This window comes from Erythrolamprus reginae, chromosome 1 (genome assembly GCF_031021105.1).
Source record: "Erythrolamprus reginae isolate rEryReg1 chromosome 1, rEryReg1.hap1, whole genome shotgun sequence".
Classification (NCBI taxonomy): domain Eukaryota; kingdom Metazoa; phylum Chordata; class Lepidosauria; order Squamata; family Dipsadidae; genus Erythrolamprus; species Erythrolamprus reginae.
In genome coordinates, this window is record NC_091950.1 from 241,215,711 (window position 1) to 241,239,176 (window position 23,466).

Consider the following 23,466-nt stretch of genomic DNA (forward strand, 5'->3'; position numbering starts at 1 on the left):
ATCGAGGTATAAAGCTACCGTGTTTCCCCGAAAGTAAGACAGTGTCTTACTTTCTTTTTATCCCAAAAGCCCCACTATGTCTTACTTTCGGGGTATGTCTTATATTGGAAAAAACCCATCCAGTAATACAAAAAATTATGGTATAAAATTGGAACCTGGTTGGAAGAAATAACTAAACAAAAAATTAAAAAGAAACCCAACGTAGATCAATTCAATCAGCCAGTAGTCCGAAGGCAAACAAGACAGGAGTTGCCATTTACTCAGCGGTAAGTTCCGCAGTGTCTTTCAGTGCTTCCTTACAAAAATGGGGGTGGGGGAGAAGGAAAGAAACTGGTACAGCAGCCGGCGTCACTTCCAAAGTCCTCTCCAAGCAGAGGATGCTAGAAACCACAGCCGGCTCCAGCGGAGGCAGAAAGTGATTGCAGCAGCGGCCAGCGGACGCTCGTAGACTGCCGGCGGCGGCAAAAGCAAGCGTAACAGAAGCGCAAAAGGGAGCCAGCGAGAGCAAAGCCGCCGTGATAACTCGCTTAGCTTCGCTTTCCAGCCCGTCCCTCCCCTTCAGCCGCTAGCTCCGCCCAGCCCTCGCCTTTAAGGGTGAATGGTCTAGAGCCCGGCGGCGGATGGGTTGTTGCTGCTGCTGCTGCCTTCACTGGAAAGATAACGTCGCATTCCCGGAGTAAACCAGGCTAGTAGAGTTCGCCCTCTCTTTCTTTCCATCGCCATGAGGCCTGGCAGCGTGGACGGCAGGACCGCGCATTGCGTCTGTCTTGGATTGTTTCTTGCGCTGCTCGGTGGAGCCGGGACGCTGCGAGGTGAGTTGGAGCGCCGCGCGAGGTGGGTGTTGCCTTCGCTAGAGAGGATCCGGCGGCAATACCCCCGTGTTTCCCCGAAAGTAAGACATATGTCTTACTTTCGGGGTACGGCTTATATTAGCCGACCCCCCTGAAACCCCCGATACGTCTTACAATCGGGGGTGTCTTACTATCGGGGAAACAGGGTAGCATGGGTATGTTGCAAGATGTAAGGTTTCTGGTACACTTCATTGCTACGAATCAAACCAGTTAGCATAAGATGACTTTGGAAGAGATCCTGCATACGTTTACATTGAGTAAGAACAGGGGATCATAAATCATTCCAAAATCTATTTCACTGTATCCCGTGGAGAACCAAAAGTGCAACATTCTTTTGTCACCTTGAAAACCACAATGATTTTTAAAAAAATATCCAGTTCATAAAAATTATTAACCGTCACCGTAGTGACCCAAGGGCTTTATGAGTTGAAAAGGAATGTGTTTATTAAGTATCTAATTGTGCTAAACATCCATTTATAAATGAAGACCTAAACACACTCAATTAAAAGGAAGGCCCCTTGAAACTGTGATCATCTGGCCTTTTCAAATAGCTGCTACACAGCAAAGTTTGACTATTAACCTAGATACATTTTCCTATTTTTTCCTACCCTTATAGCCATTTCCATATTATTCCATATGATACTCTATGGTCTACCCATGTCTACATGATACACCTATGATAGTGCATTCACGATCTACACCAGTGGTGCTGAGAATGCAAAAGGCGGCAAAGATATTTGAAATTTGGGTATCTAATTTGCTCAGAGGATTGTCTACAACTACAAGCCACCATTTGATACAAAATCTTAATTTGAAAATGTTTCTACCTTATATAGATAGAACTAGTAACTTCATACCCATTGTTGGTTACTAAACTATATGATTGGGCTTGATAAATTGACCGTTAAAGCTTGAACATTAATGAGTAGCTATGATCGGTCTCTCCTCTCCCCCTTTCCCTCAGGCTTGCCCCATAGAACCTTATCCTATCTTATCCCCTTCTCTCCTTTTCAGGTGGGGAGGGTGAGTAGAAGGTCAAAGTCCTTAGCATCAGAGTGTGTTAATATCCTGTATGTGTATATACTGTATATGAAATACTAATGATACCATGGTCATTTCAAAAAAATCCTTTCTTAGCGAGCACCTAGAAGCCAAGAGGAATGTATGTGCCAAATTTCAAGTTTGCAGGCTTAACAATTCTGGAGATTTTGTGATGAGTGAGTGGATTTAGCTTTTATATATATATCTATAGATTAAGATCCATTCTTGTACACAGGCATGAAAATTATTTTTTTAAAAGAAATTATTTGTTTTATCCCACTTAGCAAGTCATTTGTCACAAGAAATCCTAATAAAAAAATACTTGAATATTAAAAAGTTTCATGCAGGATGAAACAGTATTTCCCTAAAGATACAACTAATTGTTAAATAATTAAATACATGGAAGGATAAAGGATGAAAAAGGTCTCTTGTGTAGAAAAGCTTGTAAAATATGAATATGCATATGGCTAGCTGATGAGGCCAAAATAAGGCCGAAATAGATCTATCCTAGTCTCCCTTAATTTTCAAATTCAGCTTAAACATGTGACACATACAGATAGAATTGTCGGCTATCAATAAAATTAACTGCCTTGGAAATGGCCCTGGGTTGGGCTGAGAGGCAAAAAAGGAGCTGTGATGTTCCTTCAATATACCAGGGTGATTCGACACAAAATGTAACCCTTCCCTGGTACAGAGCTGAAGGGATTGGATACTGTAGCCTAGAGGATAATTCTCTGCCTTACAAGGCAAAGGTTGCAGGTTCAAGTCCCAGTGGGTATGGCTAGCTGATGAGGCCAAAATAAGGCCGAAATAGATTTATCCTAGTCTCCCTTAATTTTCAAATTCAGCTTAAACATGTGACACACACACACACACACACACACACATATATATATATATAACCCTTCCCTGGTACAAAGCTGAAGGGAGTAGATATTGTAGCCTAGAGGTTAATTCTATGCCTTACAAGGCATAGGCTGCAAGTTCAAATGCCAATGAGGGTATGGCTAGCTCATGAGAATGCAGCTGCAAGAGCAATCATGGGCTTCCCTAGGTATGCCCATGTTACACCAACACTCCACAGTCTGCATTGGTTGCCGATCAGTTTCCGGTCACAATTCAAAGTGTTGGTTATGACCTATAAAGCCCTTCATGGCACCGGACCAGAATATCTGCAGGACCGCCTTCTGCCGCACAAATCCCAGCGGCCGGTTAGGTCCAACAGAGTTGGCCTTCTCCGGGTCCCATTGACTAAACAATGTCATCTGGCGGGACCCAGGGGAAGAGCCTTCTCTGTGGCGGCCCCAACCTTCTGGAACCAGCTACTCCCAGAGATTAGGATTGCCCCCACCTTCCTTGCCTTTCGTAAACTCCTTAAAACCCACCTCTGCCATCAGGCATGGGGGAACTGAGACATCTCCCCTTGCCTATGTAGTTTTATGTATGGTATGTTTGTGTGTATGCTTTTTAAATAATGGGGCTTTTAGACTTTTAATGTTAGATTTGTTATTTTAGACTTTTAATATTAGATTTGTTACTGTATATTGTTTTATCAGTCCTGTGAGCCGCCCCGAGTCTGCGGAGAGGGGCGGCATACAAATCTAACAAATAATAATAATAATAATAATAATAATAATAATAATAATAATAATGCCAGAAATTCAGCAAAAACATGCTTACAAAGGCCAACAGCTAAAAAACTAGCAGATATAATTTCACATTCCTGCGTATATAACAATAAGAAGATCTCAGAGATCATGTTTGAGAAAAAGAGCTAGACCAGTGATGGCGAACCTTTTTTTCTTCAGGTGCTGAAAGAGCGTGTACGCATGCTATTGCGCATGCGGGAATGCCCACACCCATAATTCAATCCCTGGGGAGGATGAAAACACCTTCTCCCACCCCCAGAGGCCCTCTGGAGGCTGGAAACAGCCTGTTTCCCAACTTCTGGTGGGGGCGGTAGGCTCCTGTTTTGCCCTCCCCAGGCTCCAAAGGCTTCTCTGGAGCCGGGGGACGGTAAAAACATCGTCCCCCATCCCCACAGAGGCTCTCTGGAAGCCAAAAACGCCCTCCTAGAGCCTCTGTGTGAGCCAAAAATCAGCTGGTCGGCATACACATGCATGTTGGAGCTGAGCTAAGGCAATGGCTCGTGTGCCAGCTGATTTGGCTCTGTGTGCCATCTATGGCACCTGTGCCATAGATTCGCCATCACTGAGCTAGACGGTCTGCCCTTACCCTCCCTATGCAGTATGTAGACTGCATACCATTATCCTGGAATTCATTGCAGCTACTCCCCAAATGGCACTCACTTCCAAGATTATACCACAGTTTTTTGTGTAGGAAAGCCACAGTGGAGCGGTTGCTTCCCAAAGGAGTTCTATGGAAAAGATAAGTAACTGAGCCGTGATGAAGGGTGGGGAGGAGTGTGTGGGAAGCAGGTCTAAGGCCTGCGGGCACCTAGTGGGGAAGAACGGGCGAGGAAGATAGACTGGGGTGTGTGCGCTGCAGCATCCTTTCAGTCTGTCATATTAATCAATTTTTATTACGGTCACAGACCAACACAAAAGTTAAACATTAAAACAAAACAAGACTGAACAGAACTCAACAGGACGGAACAGAGTGTAGTAACATATTACAATTGATGGTGAAATCATCAGTGGGTGACCAAGGTCTGCCTAGTTTTATAGAGTAGCACAGCTTAGCTATGTTCAGAAAAGCTTTGTCATATTGATCCAATAATAGTAACTATACTTAAAAGAAACCAGAATTCCCACGATACTTTAATCAGGTAAAGTGTTATAAAATGACTCCGTGAGTCCTTATACAGGAGGCAGTATAACAGAAGATGAGTTGTAGCTTCAATCGCTCTTTGTCCATAGGGGGAACCGTTTCAAGTTCTCATATGGAACTTTTTAATATCAGTCTTCTAAAACTCCTGTGCATTACAACATGCTAGAGTTAACGCCCTTGCAGTCAGTCATAAGTGTGAGTGGATTGACAAGTTCTCATATTTTGTTAATGTGACTACAAGAGCGTTGCAGCGGCTGTAACTTTGGGCAGGGGTGGTTAGTATCTTCATTCAGCGCTATAATTTTGAACAGTCACTGAACCAACAGTTATACGGGACCGTCTTCTGCCGCATACCTCCCAGGGATTGATCAGGGCCCATAGGGTTGGCCCTCACAGGTTCCATCGGCTAGACAGTGTCAGTTGGCGGAACCAAGGTGGAGGGCTTTTTCTGTGGCGGCTCCAGCTCTCTGGAACCAACTGCCCCCAGAAATCCCCACTGCCCCCCACCCTCCTGGCCTTCCAGAAGGCCATGAAAACTTGGCTTGCCAGCAGGCCTTGGGCTATTGAGCAGTACCATCTAGCCCCAGCCCAGAAGATGTGTGATTTTATTTTTAGGGGTTTTAATTGCTTTTTATATTGTTTAATTGTTGTACGCTGCCCAGAGTCTGGAAGTTGTTGGGCGGCTTATAAATCAAATCAAATAAATAAGTCGTGGGCTACCAGTATATTATTTGCAGCAGAAGCAGTGAACTGAAGAAACTCCAAAGATGTTTCCAGAACACGTGGGCTACGCCTTCCTTTGAGACAGATTTTCAGTTCCTTACAATAATGTATTTTTAGCAGGCAAATATAGCTGAGAAATCTGTCACAGTGAAATGTCTTATACAACAATTATTGCATAATAGTTTTTCCTTCCACCACGCAAGGCCTTTGAGCAGTATAGCATCACAATTCATAGAATTCCTATAGAAAATGGAACTCTGCAAGTTGTAGTTCAATACACCTCAAAGTCTCCAGGTTGGGAAAGACTGAATTAGGCCATTGATGGACAACAAATCTAATGAACTAAAATTAAAAAATAAACGTCTATTAAGAGTCAGCTGGCCATTGCTTAGCATTACAAAGAGGTTTCCCAAGAAATCATGAGTCATAATGCTTGCTAAATAAATCATCAGATGTGGAAATGAAGCCTGAAATTTTTTTTACAGTGTCATGCTTTGCTTAAGAATGATTTTATTAATGATGTGTAAGAACATCATGATAGTTACAGAAGTAAAACTTCCTCTCCACACAAATAAATAAATGTTGCTAATTCAAGTGAGTAGGAAATCAGTCAGGAGAAAATTTTAATAACAGAAAGGAAGTCCACATGAAGGAACTGCAAGCTGACTGTAATGATTTCCCCCCTTCGTGTCAATTTCTCTCATCACTTGCAAGAACTGAAATGAAACGAATCGTTTTAATTTTATATAAATTTCGTTTAAAAGTATGGTTGCAAGTAAAGGTACTAAATACTGTAAAAATGATGTTTCATCAATTATTTGCTTTTCACATATTTCTCTTCCTCAAATTTTAAGAAATTTGTTTATTTATTTATTTATTCATTCATTCATTCATTCGATTTTTATGCTGCTCTTCTCCTTAGACTCAGGGCGGCTTACAACATGTTAGCAACAGCACTTTTTTAACAGAGCCAGTATATTGCCCCCACAATCCGGGTCCTCATTTTACCTACCTCGGAAGGATGGAAGGCTGAGTCAACCTTGAGCCGGTGATGAGATTTGAACCGCTGACTTTCAGATCTACAAGTCAGCTTCAGTGGCCTGCAGTACAGCACTCTACCTGCTGCGCCACCCCGGCTCATTGGTCTCAGAAACATTGTTTAAGACAGTGATGGCGAACCTTTTTTTCCTCGGGTGCCAAAAGAGCGTGGCCGTGAGCTATCGCGCATGTGCGAGTGCCCCCACCCATAATTCAATGCCTGGGGAGGGCGAAAACGGCTTACTCCACCCCCTGGAGGCCTTCTGGAGCCTCGAAATGGCCTGTTTCCCAGCATCTGTAGGCTCGTGTTTCGCCCTCCCCCGGCTCCAAGGGCTTCCCTGGAACTGGGGGAGGGTAAAAACACCCTCCCCCTCCCCCTAGAGGCTCTTTGGAAGTGAAAAATTCCCTCCCAGAGCCTTTGTGTGAGCCCAAAATCTGCTGATTGATACACACATGCACGTTGGAGCTGAGCTAGGGCAACAGCTTGTGTGCCAGCAGATATGGCTCCGTGTGCCACTTGTGGCATCTGTGCCATAGGCTTGCCATCACTGGTTTAAGAGAACATCACAATATAATGGTTCTAATAATGCAGAAATATGGCTCTGATTTTAGTGCCTGGGCCTCAGGAGCTCCCTGCCTCTCTGTTTCCAGAATAGCTATAAATGAATCACTTGCATTATCAGCTAACTAAATGTTTCATCTGGGACAAACTTTGGGTTGTTATAGGTTTTCAATTGTTCATTTAGATCTCTATGCAATAAAAAATGAAAGGGATGGAGTTCTCAAATAGGCAAGTTATTTTATGATCTTAACATGAACAGAAAATTACATAAATTTCAGTAGACTATGAGCTTTCTAATTCTAATACTTCCCCATTCTTTGTGCGCCTCTTTAAAGTAATACATAGGCAATATTAATCAGAGTTGAGCCTAATTCAAAAACAATGACAAGGCAGAGTGGTGAAAATGAAAACAAAAATCTTCTGATTTGCTTCTCACAGCTATGTAGAAATGGAAAGTTGGGTGTCTACGACTAAATGATGATGTACCTTGGCTTCATATGAACTCTGAATGAATGTGGCCTCCTTCTCCTATTAATGCAAGTTTTATTTTAACAGTAAACTATATTTAAACTTCATTTACTGAAAGATGACAATATTTTTTTCATATAGCTTTTATTATGTAAAGCAACCATAGACATTGATGATGATTTAGACACCATCTGACTGAATAACAATTCCAATATATTAACCCAATTCTTTTAAAAGAGAATATATTTGCTTTTTAAGCACAATATTTTCCTTTTTACAGCTTTCTGTTTCAATACAGGTATAATCCAATACTTTGAGGGCTTGATGAAACATCTTCACTAAAGGCTGCTTCCCTAAAAATTCACACTCACTGCCTTAACTTAATAATAATAATAATAATAATAATAATAATAATAATAATAATAATTTATTAGATTTGTATGCCGCCCCTCTCCGAAGACTCGGGGCAGCTCACAACACGATAAAAACAGTATTATACAGGCACAAATCTAATATTAAAAAAAACTAAAAACCCTATCATAATTTTTTTTAAAAAATCACGATTCCTAGAGGAATGGTGATTTGATAGCCAGAAGCAACTACTGTAGTCTGTATTCATATGGTCAGAATTGTTTAAACATTTACCTCAGCCGTCTACATAAATATAGTTCTCACACAGGCAAGATGACATCTAAAATGTTCCTCAACCTTAAAAAAGATGAGTCCATGCCCCCTGCTATTCTTCTCTAGAGATTTAACATCTAGCATAGAGGGACTCAATTCCTGTCAATGATGGGAGATTTAATGGGGTTTTTTTTCTTTTTTTCTTCTTGAGAGAAAATAAGCACTTGGAGAAGGCTTGAATCAAGTTTTTCAAAGCAGGCTTCCAGCAGCATAATTCAAATAAGGCCCAAAGGTTTTAGATTAGTAATCATGAACCAGATATAGCATATAGGACTATTTACAGAAAGGCTTCTTTTAATCTCAACCTTATTTCTCCATGGCAGTGACCCTTTAACTGTCCTGTTCAGTCTCCCCTGAAGTTACAAGCTAAAACTGGGAAAAGCAACTTTCATAAGCAACTTTCAAACTTTTGACAGAGGAAATGTCCCCCCCCCCTCAAGGATTAAAGGGCTAGAAAACCAAAGTAAAACAAGATATGAATCTCCACATCCTTTGACAGCAGAGGTCCCAAAGACATTTTCAATGGTGTCCAATAGCCTCATTTATCCAGGTGACCACAGTAAATAATAACTGGGTGGATTGGAGAAAGATATAGATGGAAAGATGGATGGAGGGATATATATATACCAGGGTGATCCGACATAAAAAACACATAGCCCCTCCCTGGTACAGAGCTGAAGGGATCAGGTCTGGTGGCTCAGCTGTTAATTCTCTGCCTTACAAGGCAGAAGCTGCCCGATCAAATCCCAGTAAGGGTGTGGCTAGCTGATGAGGCCAGAACAAGGCCGAAATAGTGCCATCCTAGTCTCCCTTAATTTTAAAATTTCAGCAAAAAACATTATATATATCTATCCAAGTCTCCCTTAATTTTCAAATTCAGCTTAAACATGTGACACATACAGATAGAATTGTCGGCTATCAATAAAATTAACTGCCTTGGAAATGGCCCTGGGTTGGGCCGAGAGGCAAAAAAGGAGTTGTGATGTTCCTTCAATATACCAGGGTGATTCAACACAAAATGTAACCCTTCCCTGGTACAGAGCTGAAGGGATTGGATACTGTAGTCTAGAGGATAATTCTCTGCCTTACAAGGCAAAGGTTGCAGGTTCAAGTCCCAGTGGGTATGGCTAGCTGATGAGGCCAAAATAAGGCCGAAATATATCTATCCTAGTCTCCCTAAATTTTCAAATTCAGCTTAAACATGTGACATATATATATATGTGTGTGTGTGTGTGTGTGTGTATGTCACATGTTTAAGCTGAATTTGAAAATTAAGGGAGACTAGGATAGATCTAGGATATATACGAAAATTTACGAAAACAAATATATATATATATACAGTGAACCCTCGAGTTTCGCGTCCTCAAGGATCGCGAAAGGGCTATTTCGCGAGTTTTCAACCCGGAAGTAAACTCCACCATCTACGCATGCGTGCCCTTCCACGCATGCGTAGATGGTGGAGTTTCCCCGCCGGGCAGAGGCTTCCCTGGGTCTTCCCCCTCTTGCCCCCGTAAGACCCCAGCGGCGGCGCGAGCAACGGCGTGGGCGGGCGGGCGGCACGCGCGGGGGACACCCCAGCTCGGCTCCCCAGCTGGGAAGCGGCCCCAGCAACAGCGTGGGCGGGCGGGCGGTGCCCGCGCGCTTGGGGACATCGCAGCTCGCTCCCCAGCTGGGGAGCCGAGCTAGGGAGTCCGGACCGCGCGCGCGTTGCTGGGGAAAGCGCGCGCGCTTGGGGAATCCCTAGCTCGGCTCCCCAGCTGGGGAGCGGAGCTAGGGATTCCCCAAGCGCGCGCGCTTTCCCCAGCAACGCGCGCGCGCGGTCCGGACTCCCTAGCTCGGCTCCCCAGCTGGGAAGCGGCCCCAGCAACAGCGTGGGCGGGCGGGCGGTGCCCGCGCGCTTGGGGACATCGCAGCTCGCTCCCCAGCTGGGGAGCCGAGCTAGGGAGTCCGGACCGCGCGCGCGTTGCTGGGGAAAGCGCGCGCGCTTGGGGAATCCCTAGTTCGGCTCCCCAGCTGGGGAGCGGAGCTAGGGATTCCCCAAGCGCGCGCGCTTTCCCCAGCAACGCGCGCGCGGTCCGGACTCCCTAGCTCGGCTCCCCAGCTGGGGAGCGGAGCTAGGGATTCCCCAAGCGCGCGCGCTTTCCCCAGCAACGCGCGGGCGGTCGGGACTCCCTAGCTCGGCTCCCCAGCTGGGAAGCGGCCCCAGCAACAGCGTGAGCAATGGGGTGGGCGGGGCGCGAGCAACGGGGTGGGCGGGCGAAGGGCGGGCGGCAGTGGAAGCAAAAACACCATCTGCGCAAGCGCAGATGGTGTTTTTACTTCCGCACCGCTACTTCGCTAAAAATCGATCATCGCGTGGGGTCCTGGAACGGAACCCTCGCGATGATCGAGGGTTCACTGTATATATATATATATATATATATATATATATATATAAATTAATAAATAAATAAATAAATAAAGAGGTAGAGATAGTAACATGCTACTAAGTCAAGTAACAACCACCATGTCTTAAAAGATGGCTCACTTGCTTTAAAGAGCGCTTATCTGTCCAGAACACAGAAGGCAAATCAACAGAAGAACCTGGAGCAATCTGATCAGTTCCCTTCAGGCAAATAGGTGCTATCACTGACATGTTATGAAAGAGACAATTTGTCTTTCAAAATTTTGGAAATCTCCCAGCCGCCTGTAAACTAACGTACATGTGATAGAAAAAGCTATTTTCTTCACAATTCAGAAAGCCCAGTTAAAATCAGCTAAACCTAAGAAAATCATTAACTGTATGGAATTTTAAGCTTGTTAGATGTCAGATCAAGTTACCAACCAGAAAGACAAAAGTGGATTTTGACAGCTAAATGATCAAAATACAAATGACAAAAAAATTACCAAAGTCAAACTTGAAAGGAGAAAATAAAATATAATAGGATGACACTGACAGGCAAAAGGTGCCCTTTTCTTGGTATTTAAAGGAGCCAATTTATCATCTCAAATACGTCTGTAGTTTGCATGTAACCTGGTGTAACAGTGGCCAGGTTCAATGATAGGAATCCAAAATAGAAAAAAAAAAAACCACTACCTGGCAAGGGAACAATTTCTCAGGGGAACAAACTGGGAAGTTAGGGAATGAGGAGATAATTCCAGTTTTATTAGGAGTTGACTTTAAAGCCTTCAAGAGAATGCCCTAAGGAAGTTCAGAGAACTCAAAAACTTGTTTTTGTGGGAGAACGTTTCATATGTCAGATTGTAATTACTGCTATCGTTGTCATCAGAGATAGCAAGAGCGCCTTCTTGGGTTAAGCAAGAGTCTGTTTAATAGGGTGGAAGGGGGCAGGAAGAGTGAGTGTCAATAGCCTTCCCAAGGGGGCAGCACAGACCAACCTACCCAGCCCTCTTTTGACAACAATACAAAGGGGAAAAACTGAAGGGAGGCAGGGAAAACTATCGTGCATGATTTTTAACGTGTGCTCCAAAGAACCTCACTGAAGAACCTCAAAAACTCACACACAACTTTAAGGTTATTTACTGGTTAGGCTAAGTCATCATAAAAGAGCTATGCAGTTTTAAATCAAATCCAACGATCCCCGGACATTAAAAAATTGGTCCAACAAGGGGAAAAATGGCAGGGTTATTCCAGATTTTTTAAAAAAATATTTTACATTTTCTATCTTGCTATAGGAGCTCCAGGCCAATCTAATGAACCCAGAAAAAAGTCAGTGCTTGTTCTAGTACATACAAGGTTGCAGTTTCAATCCACATTATTCCAGCACTGGTTTCTTTTAAAAGGTTATTAGATGTTAACATGTATGTTCTCTAGAATAGAACATTGGTTTTCTAAGGTTTCCCAATCAATGTTAATCTATCTTTACAGCATTCTAGTAATGCCACCCTCACCTTTGAACTTATTTAATAGAGCTATACTATTTATTTCATTTAGGTTTGCTCATATTCAGGTGAAGAAGATATATTTAGTTATAAGATTTCTACCCCAATTTTATTTCAGGGGCTCAAACCGGGACACATGACACTCACTTCTCCTCACTTTCTTCACCTCAATCACCTTGTATAGTGGAGAGAGAAAGAGTAGTCTAAGGTGGTTGAGGGAAGGCTAGCAAATTAGATCTTCCTGCTTCAAGTTTACCTCTTAATTGCTATACATCACCTACTTTGTACTACCTCATTCCACCCAAAGAGATAATGAAATTATCAAATTCAGCCTTAGTTCAGACTACATTCAACAAGAGAAGTTTTAATTTGCTAAGTTTTACTTAGTAAATTAAAACTTCTCCTCTTGAATGTAGTATTAATTTTCAACCCAAGGTTTGGAGATTATAGCTCAAATGTAGATCAACTACTCCCTCTACAGAAAATATTTCATTACAACACCAGGAAAATGATCTGAAACCCTCTGGGACCTTCTAATAAGATACATGTGCTCTACTGAAGCAAAGCTATTAAGACCCTAGGTGTTCCTCTCTTCCTAAATTACATTTGAAACCGCTGAGATGTAAATAGATGAGCCAATGGATTTTCCAGAGCTTTCCAAACACTTCTGAGTGAAAACATGTTAGATAATATATTACCAAGCAAAATCCATGACCTGCATAGAAAACAAAACCTGAATTTCAATTTGAAATCAAGCATGTTATCATTGAAACTAGCATGGATTTATCGTTTAAAATCTGTTTGATTCTCTCAGCTGATTTGGCAACTCAAAAACATATTCAAAAGAGAAATCCTTCATAAAAGGTTTAGAATGTGAAATGTCAAGAAAACAACCAACCATGACTTCAATGGGAGAAAGGGAATTGGAATCGCAGCCAGACCTCTGTGGGAGAGCAGTTTGTAAACCTCAGGAGAGGGAGTGGCAGGGTGCTTGTGAAAAGTCCAGGGTCCAATTTGTGATATTACTCATAAGATGTGTTGATAATATTGTGACAGAGGAGGAGTAGAGAAGAGTTCTTACGTGTGTTGAGTAGGGAGTTATGTGAGACCACAAAGTTGGACGTGTAAAACAGCCAGTGACAACTATGCATATCTACAATGTTGACTTTTCTCCATGAAGAGAAGAAAAACTGCTTGTTTTTATAATCTAATGAATCTTAGGAAAACTTCATGCCTATGTATACATAAATTCTACTCTGATTAAAAAGAGTTGTTTTCAAATAAATATGCATAGAATTTTTATTTATTTTTAACAAGTCGCCAAATATCTTTATTGAATTCTCTAGAGCAGTGTTTCCCACGCTGGCTGGGGAATTCTGGGAGTTGAAGTCCAGATATCTTCAAGTTGCCACAGTTGGGAAACACTGCTCTAGAGGGGGGCATCAGGGGTGCCCGGGTGGGGGGCGTCAGAAGAAGGGGATCGGAGTGGGAGGGGGGCCTAGAATTTTAAATATGCATAGAATTTTACCACAATAGAGCTGGGGTGGAGCAACAGGTAGAGTGCTGTACTGCAGGCCACTGAAGCTGACTGTAGATCTGTAGGTCAGCAGTTCAAATCTCATCCCCGGCTCAAGGTTGACTCAGCCTTCCATCTTTCCGAGGAGGGTAAAATGAGGACCCAGATTGTGGGGGCAATATGCTGGCTCTGTTAAAAAGTGCTATTGCTAACATGTTGTAAGCTGCCCTGAGTCTAAGGAGAAGGGCGCCATAAAAAAAATCAAATAAACAAACAAATAAATAGTAGATAACCCATGGTCTGCTGAGTCATCATTTCAAAGAAATTCCACTAGTAAGCTGATAAACAGAATGACCATCAGAGGCCATAAAATCAGTGGGAGTGGGAGCAACTTACAGCTTGCTGCAGGCTTCCCCATTGACTTTGCTTGTGGGGAGCCAGCAAGGGAGAGTTGGAAATCTCCTTCTCTAAATAATAGGGATAATAAGTAAGAATTTATAATAATAAATAAAATAAATAAGGATAAGTAAGGATAAACATTAAATGTAAGTAATTAGTTAGCAAGTGTTGATGGAGGTGTTAAGAGATGGCAAATGATGAAAAATGATTCTCTTCAAAATAAAATCTGTGGGTGGAATTACATCATTTATTTTAATATTTTAAAATAAATCTCATTTTATGGAACTCATATATATAATTTTAAAAATTCAGCAAAAACATGTGCTGACTTCTCCATTAACTATGGTGCCTAAATAAATTGAGATATAGGGTCATTGAGGATCTCTGAGCTTGGCTGTTTTCTTGCAGACCCAACTAGATAATGTCATAAGTGTTAGATTGTGCTAATTTGGATATCTATCTATCTATCTATCTATCTATCTATCTATCTATCTATCTATCTATCTATCTATCTATCTATCTATCTATCTATCTATTAGATTTGTATGCCGCCCCTCTCTGTAGACTTGGGGCGGCTCACAACAACAATAAAACAATTCAATACAAATCTAATAATTTAAAAACATTAAAAAAATATTTGTTCTATGAATATCTGAATTTCTACACTGAACTACAAGTCCACACAAGTTTGCTGACCAACAACTATAAGAGTTTCTGGACTTTCAATACAGAACGATTGGTAGTCACAAGGCTCCAAAGAAATCAGATTTCCATCATAATAACATTTCTTCTTACCGTACATCATTCCTTTCATCATATGAGGTAGATTTCTTTTGTATGACTAGGTGATCTACAAGCCACAACATGGTTTGGAGCTTTGCCATAACATTAGCTCATCTGTTCTCCGTGACCAAATATGGTCCTTGGTGGAAATTAAGGTAGCAGCTCATAAACAAGACTAAACATTGACAGATCAATAGATATCAAGAGTGCTGATAGATAACCACAGTTTCAATATCATGCAATCAAAGCTTTATTCGTTCTCACTATGACCCAGAGGCATTTGAGAACCATGGAGCAAAAGGCTTGAGGGGCAAATGTTAATTATCATTTGATGTGTATAAGCTTATAGTTTAAACTACAGTGGCATATGACCCCATTTTCAATGAACTGGACAGAAGCTAGATGTGGAAACTGCTAGAGATTAAGAGTTTAAAAACTGTTCTCTAGAATAGAACATTGCTTTTCTAAGGCTTCCCAATCAATGTTAATCTATCTTCACAGCATTTTAGTAAGGTGAAATTATGAAAAAAATTTGGAAGCTGCCTAAAACCAAACCAAAAGCAAAAGCAAACAAGCTTCTTTGTGTCTAAACTCGGACAGAGTTTTCTTTACCAAGAAGTATTGAGATGGATTTCCAACAATTGAACAATTTACAACCAGTTGGAAACTTTCTGCTTTTCTTTCTATAGCAGCTCTATGAGCAGGAACAAGATGGGTCTTTTGAGTGATAATAGAAATTTGCAATTGCCTCAGCCACCTGAATCTTCAGCAGTGTGGGAACTGGAACTAGATTAACATCTAAAAAATCCATGCAATAATAAATGGTCACAGCCAAGCATTTACCTTGCTCTAACTATATTTTTAGAAGTACCTGTAATGTTTCATTAAAAAAAGTTTTAAATATACGGTAGTCAGGTGAGGAAATATAAATGCCAGTTGGGTTGCTATACCTGCTAACTTTCAATGACTTAATTAAATTAAATGCAAACTTAAATTAAATTAAATGCTTCTAGAAATTAACTACAGCTACTCTACTAAACATAGACCTATTCTGAAATAAACCACTTTGCAAGTTCAAAATTCAAGAATTTCCATACCAATACCAGTTGTAAGGAAAAAGTAAGCTGTAGTCAAGAAGGAGTGAATGAAAGGCACCATACTCATGAATGCTCCAAAGTATTTGCCTTCTTAACAAAATGGGGACTGGATGCCCTCATGTTTTCCTATTGATTTACTTAGCAATTTATTTATTTTTAATTTTTAAAAAAATTATTTACAAATATACATTAAATACATTGATTACAATTAACAACATAGACATGTGAAATTACTAAAAGTGCGAATAGTGAGTAATTACAGATTAAAGCTGTCAAATTATAGTTAAAACAGTATGCATTTGACAGTGGACAGAGACAAATAAACAAAGAACGTCGACGGACATACAGATATACAGAAAAAAGAAAAGAAATAAGAAGAGAGAAAGAATAGAAGGAAGGGTGGGCAGGTGTACGGTAGATCTGTGTTTCAATTATGAACTAGATACTTTTTACCATTATATAACTTTAATAATTTACTTAGCAATTATTAAAGTTATATAATGGTAAAAAGTATTAATACTGAAGATCGCCGCCATGCTTCTTTTGAGGATCAGGCTAGCACAGGAGTGTCAAACTCAAGGCGTGTGGGATAAATTGGCCCACGGGGTGCTGAGATCTGGCCCATAGGGCCAACCTGGAAACAGCAAAAGACCAGCTCGCATTGCCTCTGTCAGCAAAAATGCAGTTTGGGAAGGCCACACGTGCCACCCTCCAGGCTCCGTTTTCAACTGTTTTCACTGGGAGAGGGCTGCAGGAAGCCATCACGGCCAAATATGGGGCTTGGGAGCCTATTTTTACTGGCAGAGTGCTTTGGCCACCACAGGCACTCCCAACATGAGTGACATCAAGCTGGCCACGACCACCCTTGCCACATCCACCCCGGCCTTCCAAGGTCAAACACAATCCTGATGCAGCCCTTAATAAAATTGAATTTGACATCCCTGGGCTAGAGTATGTCTAAACAGCAAAAATATAAAATTTAATATTTAACTATGAGATGCTAACAGGAGAATTAAGATAACAGTATCTGTCATCCCATTAAAACCTGCAAAGGGAGACAAGAAGGATTGCATACCGCCTTTAGGAAAGTAATACAAATTGACCACCCATTGTGCAATTACTCCCAAGACAGTAAAAAAATCAAGTGTTCTTTGAAAGATTTACACAGCTGACACGGGAAAACTGCACAAGGAGAACAGAGCCTTTATTCAAATAGTGAAACTTAATGGCTATCTTTTCATGGGATATTTTTGCTTGCAAAAACATTATTTGAAAATGGCAAAACATTCGGCTGCAAGCAAAGATGCTTTTCACATGCAGAAAAGCATGTTCATCTCATGGGTTCCGCAGGCACAGCAGCGGAGGATTATCAAATTTTTAACATTTTGTACAGGTGTCATAATGTTGCACAAACTTTGGTGAATGGTGGAGCTTACATTATGATGTGACAATATGCTTTTATCACTCTGACAAAACCTCTATGGCAGGGCTGTCAAACTCAAGGCCCAGTGGGCAGAAACGGGCCACAGGATGCTTAGATCTGGTCTGCAGGGCTGCCCTGGAAACAGCAAAGAACTGGCCCACAGTGTGTCTGCCAGTGAAAATGGGCTGACGAGCTCAGTTTTAGGTTGTGATGGCCTCCTGCAACTCCCTGCAGGAAGCTGCCGAAAAAGGAGCTCACCAGCCTGTTTTCAATGGCAGAGCACTTGAGCCACCACAGGGATCCCAGACACTAGTGATGTTGACCTGGCCACGCCCACCCCAACCACGCCCACCCCAGCCCCTGAGGTCAAACACAACCCTAATGAAGCTCTCAATGAAATTGGACTTGACACCCCTGCTCTATAGTCTGTGGACATCTCTAAATTTTGGTCACTCATTGATGCAAAACATCATCGACTGCATTGCTTAGCGATGGCAATCCTTGCACTCCTTGTTACTGTTATTAGGCAAAGATTGCGGGTATGTATGTATGTATGATTCATTCATTCATTCATTCATTCATTCATTCATTCATTCATTCATTCATTCATTCATTCATTGGACTTGTATGCCACCCCTCTCCGCAGACTCGGGGCAGCTAACAACAGTAATAAAACAGCATATAATAATAATCCAATACTAAAAACAGTTAAAAATCCATTATTATAAAAACCAAACATATATACAGATATACCATGCATAAAATTGTAAAGGCCTAGGGGGAAAGAGTATCTCAGTCCCCCCATGCCTGGCGGCAGAGATGGGTTTTAAGCAGCTTACGAAAGGTAAGGAGGGTGGGGGCAATTCTAATCTCTGGGGGGAGTTGGTTCCAGAGGGCCGAGGCCGCCACAGAGAAGGCTCTTCCCCTGGGTCCCGCCAAGCGACATTGTTTATTTGTGAGGGTCACCCAGAAAGCAATGCACCCCATTTTTTTCTCAGCCTACAGTAATGGTACAAATGCGAAACTTTAGATATACATTAGCTGAATTGTCAGGAGTGCGTGTGTAAATTTTGCGTTTCTTCAGTCAGATAGCGTAGCTGCAGCAGTGTTTCAAAATGGCCTCTGTAAGTGATGTATGTTACAAGCAGCTTGCCGTCACTGAATTTCTCACTGCGGAGAAATAAACTGTTGGGAACATTCACAAACATTTGTGTACAGTTTATGGAGAATCTGCAGTTCACAGAAGTACGGTTAGTCGTGGAAGACATTTTGAGGATGACGAAGAGGTGATTCCCACAGTGCAGAAATGGTTTCGTGACCAGAACAAGGAGTGGTATCGACTGGGCATACACTCCCTTGTGTCTCGCTAGAGGAATGGGATGGAGATTACGTGGAAGAATAGGGAGTGTAGAAGAAACATCATTCTTTCTTGTGTGTAAGTTTCATTGTGTTCAATAAATAATTGTTGAAGGAAAAAAATGTGGTGTATTACTTTCTGGGCAAATAAGGACCTCCTTGCAACTTTCTGCCGGCTTCCAAAAAGCAAAGTTAATGGAGAAGTCAGTAGGAAGTTGCTTATCCCAAGCATCTCACAATTAGGGGATTGGGCAGATACAAGGCTGTTGCCTGATGAGGCAGGGCACGCAAGGGGACATGAAAGGCCAGTGCAGCGCTAATACTACAGGGCCAGGGGTGGCTGCCGCCAGGTGCATGAGGGTAAGCAGGTGACTGCTATCAGTAGGGTAGAGTTGCATGCTCCTCAGGGGAAAAAGTCACAAGACTGAACAAATTAGCCAAGCAACCTGTGACTTTCCCTGCTAACCTCCCCATTGACTTTGCTTGTGGCAATCAGCAGAGGTCAGAAATGGCGATCACATGATATGCGATGCTACAGTCATCTTAAATAGGAGCTGGTTGGCCAGATGGTGATGATGTGATCGTGGAGGTCCTAGGACAGATAGAACTCTGAGGACGGGTCAGAAGTACCTCTTATTCAACACCTTCATAACTTCAAATAGTCACTTCATGAGTGGTCATTAACTGAGGACTACCTGTATACATATACCAGTTATATACTTTTGTATTTTCAGCAAGAACAATGCAAAAAAGGAGTGCTCTTGAAACCGGAGGGGTTTTACTTTCCATTCCAAATTATATAAACTATGATAGAACCAATCAGTTGTAATACATGATTCATTTTTCAGAACCACAAGGCTTCTACCGCTTGTTCTGTCACATAAAAATGTGATTCTTATCCAATGAAAATTGAGATAATTTCTCCCCTTCTCCCATTCATTGCTTCCAGCAATGAAGTCTTTGTAAAACAGTTTTAATGGCTATCATCTTCTACTCATGGTTGTTAGGATACAGTCCATTACTGCATTTTACTAATAGCTGATTGAACCGACAGTACAATAAGTTGCATTCTTTGGCTGGTCACAAATATGGGTTCTTTTTATGATGATATTCAGTCACAACTTTCCCCCTGAATTTATGCACGTTCTATTTTTAGAGAGTCACATAATTAGTAGGCTGAAATAACACTGTCATTTGTTATGCTAGCCTGACACCAACGGGAAATATATTAGAATCATTTAGCCGTGCATTTCAATGTAAGAAACAAACAATGCAACCAGATTTGCTCCCATAAAATCCAACTGGAGTTATTTGTACATAGGTTTTCTGCCTACATCAATCATCAACTTACCTTGATAACCAATTTGTCCAAAGTCATGGTGGTCTCTTTAATTGGTGATGAAATCTGTAAGATAAATAAAAGAGATATCACTGTAGGAAATCAGTAATGATTAGAGACTCTGAATCCCACATACCATAATGTCAAAGTTGAAAGAATCTTGGGTTCACAACTGTGTATAATTTGGTCGTTCTTTTTTTATTTTATAGCTTACTACAAAGTAGAATTAGGCACAGAATGCATGTAATACATTTAACCAAATTGCTTGGGGTTTTAAATTATTTCCGCAGATACAATTCTTGGTTTTTTGTTTTTGAATTATTGGGATAGAGTATGGAAAATAGCACATTTCTAACATTTATGGTGAAAGTTCCAGACATATAATTACTTATTAGGATAATGGGAGAAATACTACTGTAGTATTTCCCAACCATGACACTTTTGATATCCAAACCTATCAGCAGTAGCAATTTCATCCAAAGATGGAAAACCTAAATGTTACTTAAATCTTCCTATAAGAAATATATATTAAGCCATTCTACTGCGAATGCATATTTATTTATGCTAAAGTTCCTAGCTGGATTTCATTTGCCTCACCATCATAAATGTAAACAGTTCTGATTAATAAAGAATTAGAAAGTGGGAAAATACTACCTATGCGTGAAGAACACTTCCGATCAAAGCTTCTGTTTAAAAGTGAACGTTGTAAATAATGTTACAGTTTACAAAATTTCAGGATTGATTTACTCTTGTTAGATTATTTATGATTTAAATCTACTATTCTGTCTGTTGATAATATGATTATCAAGTGGAAGTTGAAGCCAAGAAGCTCAAATTATATAGGAAGGGACAAAGGCATGGAGCTTCAGAGACCGACATCAATTTGTTTGGGTGCTCTCTTATTCAGAGGAACAACTGTTCTCATGAGAATAGTATCATGCTTTAAAAATCTCTGGAACGTCCCTCTAAATGGAAAGAGAAAGGACCAGCACATGATTGTGAAGTCTTGTAATGGCATGTGGGAATGACCTTAGGACAGTGGAACCCAACCTTTTGGGACCAGCTCTGTGGAAAGAGGTTTTTTGGTGGACTGAGGGGGGCATGGTTTCGTATACTACCTGCATCCTGCAGATGGTGCTTTGCTTGTTTGCATGGATCTGTTGCTGGCATGCCAAGGATCAGTGCTGATCCACAGACCAGGGATTAGGGATCCCTGCCTTAGGAGATAGGAGGGAGAGTGGCAGATTAAACAACTGGCATGCAAAAGATGTCTCAGCCCACAGAAGGGTGGGTGGGTGTGGGAAACATTTTTGAGACACCAAAAGGGAAAAAAAAGGGAAGAAACACTTTCAGATTTGCGTATTTTAAAGCAAAGGATACCTGCAGTGTTTTCAGACAGAACATTTATTCCTAAAACTATCTAAATTGCAGGCCTATTTCTCCTAGGCACCTCTTACTTTGTAGGAGAGCAAATTCTGGTCAACATTCTTCAAGCTGTGAATTATTTTCAATGGTAATGGAACCCAGCTGAGAATTTGCTATGCCAAATAAATTTTCTGACCAAAGACAAAGATCCCAGGGCATAGGGAGAACAATCTATAGCAAGAATAAACAGGATGCAACCTTTTGCAATCCTGATTGTTCTTATTAGCATGTTTAAAATATTATGAAGAACTAAATAAGTATGTTGATAAGCATCACAAATCTGGTTATAAATTCACAAAATACATGAAAACATTCTAGAGTGAAAATGTGGGTTCAGATTCCTCCAAGGAAAGCATTTTAAGCTAGGATCGGTTCCCCCCCAAAAAGGATTTATTGTGATCAGATGAGGGCACCACTTTAATGCACACCAAAGAATTCAGTAACCTTTAATAAATTCCCACATCCTATTACGCCTGTGTACCACAACGTTTCGTAATGGTTATTACTTTTTACTTCAGTCGGTATCTTATATTGGTTCTTCAAGTTATTTCTTCATTCAATTCGTTTTGTGTATGTGCCTTTCATCCTTTGCCCTAATGGCAGTTTCTGTGCAACCATGTTTACCAACATGTATGCTGTTTGTCTGTGTAGCAGAATTGAAATTTTCCCCCTTCAATTCTTACCTGCCAGCAGAATAAAGGTTTGAGACTTCTCAGTTCAGATTCTAATAGCAGCCAGATGACGCTGTAGAAGTCACTAGTTTCCTCTTTGAAAAACTATTTTAAAAAATGAAATAGAACAAAAACGTTAATTGCCAAGCTGGAGAATTAAGATATCCGAATCCTTGAGAGTTTCTTGTCAACTAGTATTCAAGAATACTGTGCCAAAATAAAGTGAAGAAATTACTTAAATCAAACTTCACGAGGTCATGCAACATTGCTTTCCTTTTTGCTACAGCAAAAATCTAATTACAGTAAAGGGGCCTCCAATTATAAGCTGGGAGTCACAACTCTCACAAAAAGGTCTTGAGGACTTGACATGATACAATGGCTATCTTAGGGGCTATAAAACAATTACAAAGCACTAATTTATAGTCTTTTAACTGCTATCCTGAAAACCAGAAGAGTGATCTTTGCATTTCCTTCTTTTTCTGAGGATACTAAATGCAGCAACCCATCATTTTCTTTTCCTACAAAAAGTTATAGATCTCATTTGGGGTCCAGAAGCATTCTTGAAAATAAAGAACTGGACATTTTGCTCTGATATGAAGCAAACCAGCTTCTTAATTTAATGCAAAAATATCAGATCAGGGCAAGTTTTCTCCATGCACACAGGTGCCTCTGGATGCCATGCTGGAGATCCTAGCATTAGATAATTATGTTTTTTATGCCACATTGTTAGTTAAGCCCTAAGCCTTGAGGGACAAGAATTCCTTTGAATTGTGGATACAAAATAACATGACTCCAATTTCTTCTGCCTTCAATTGTTAGGAAGGACCGGGCAGAAAGCTATCACTTTGTACTTTGTCAAAAGAGCTAAAAGCTCCAGCAAAGTACTAACTCATTCTGCTAAACCTTGAAAAGAGTCATGATCATGGTGACTGACCTCAACCTGGACATCTATAGGGACAGCCTATGTATTTGCAAAATACATACAACAATGCTATGAGGACAGGACACAAGGTTAGGAGCAGATCAACACAATTAATTTGCCTGGAAAGGAGTAATGCAATAGGGTTCTGGGCAGAGGTGGGTTCCTTCTAATTCAGACCAGATCGCCTGACCAGATCCGCTGGTGATGTGAAGATGGCATCATGGATCCGATTCAGCACGCGCCACCATCGGGGTTTTTTCAGAATTTCTGATGATTTTTTATTTATTTATTTCATTTATTTACTTCTTATGCCACCCAATCCTGAAGGACTCAGGGCGGCTTATAACAACAATATAAATACAAAATGATAAAAAAAGAAGTCAAATTTAAAATCTAAAAAATTACATAACCCCAACTAAAAAACCCATAAATTAACTAATCACAACAACATACATGCTAAACATTCATATGATTCAGCCATGATAGTTGTTAATTC

The 23,466-nt window shown here is 41.0% G+C and overlaps 1 protein-coding gene across 1 annotated transcript in view; it reads right to left on the minus strand.

The window, feature by feature from the left end:
- The window catches only part of SLX4IP (SLX4 interacting protein), a 100,208-nt gene that overhangs the window by 69,996 nt on the left and 6,746 nt on the right, over positions 1-23,466 (minus strand). Inside the window, exons 2-3 of the mRNA XM_070732643.1 lie at positions 22,061-22,153; positions 19,965-20,018 (exon numbers count right to left, since the gene is read on the minus strand). Coding sequence (XP_070588744.1) covers positions 19,965-19,991 — 27 coding nt within the window. The 5' untranslated portion in view covers positions 19,992-20,018; positions 22,061-22,153. The remainder of the gene's footprint in view (positions 1-19,964; positions 20,019-22,060; positions 22,154-23,466) is intronic.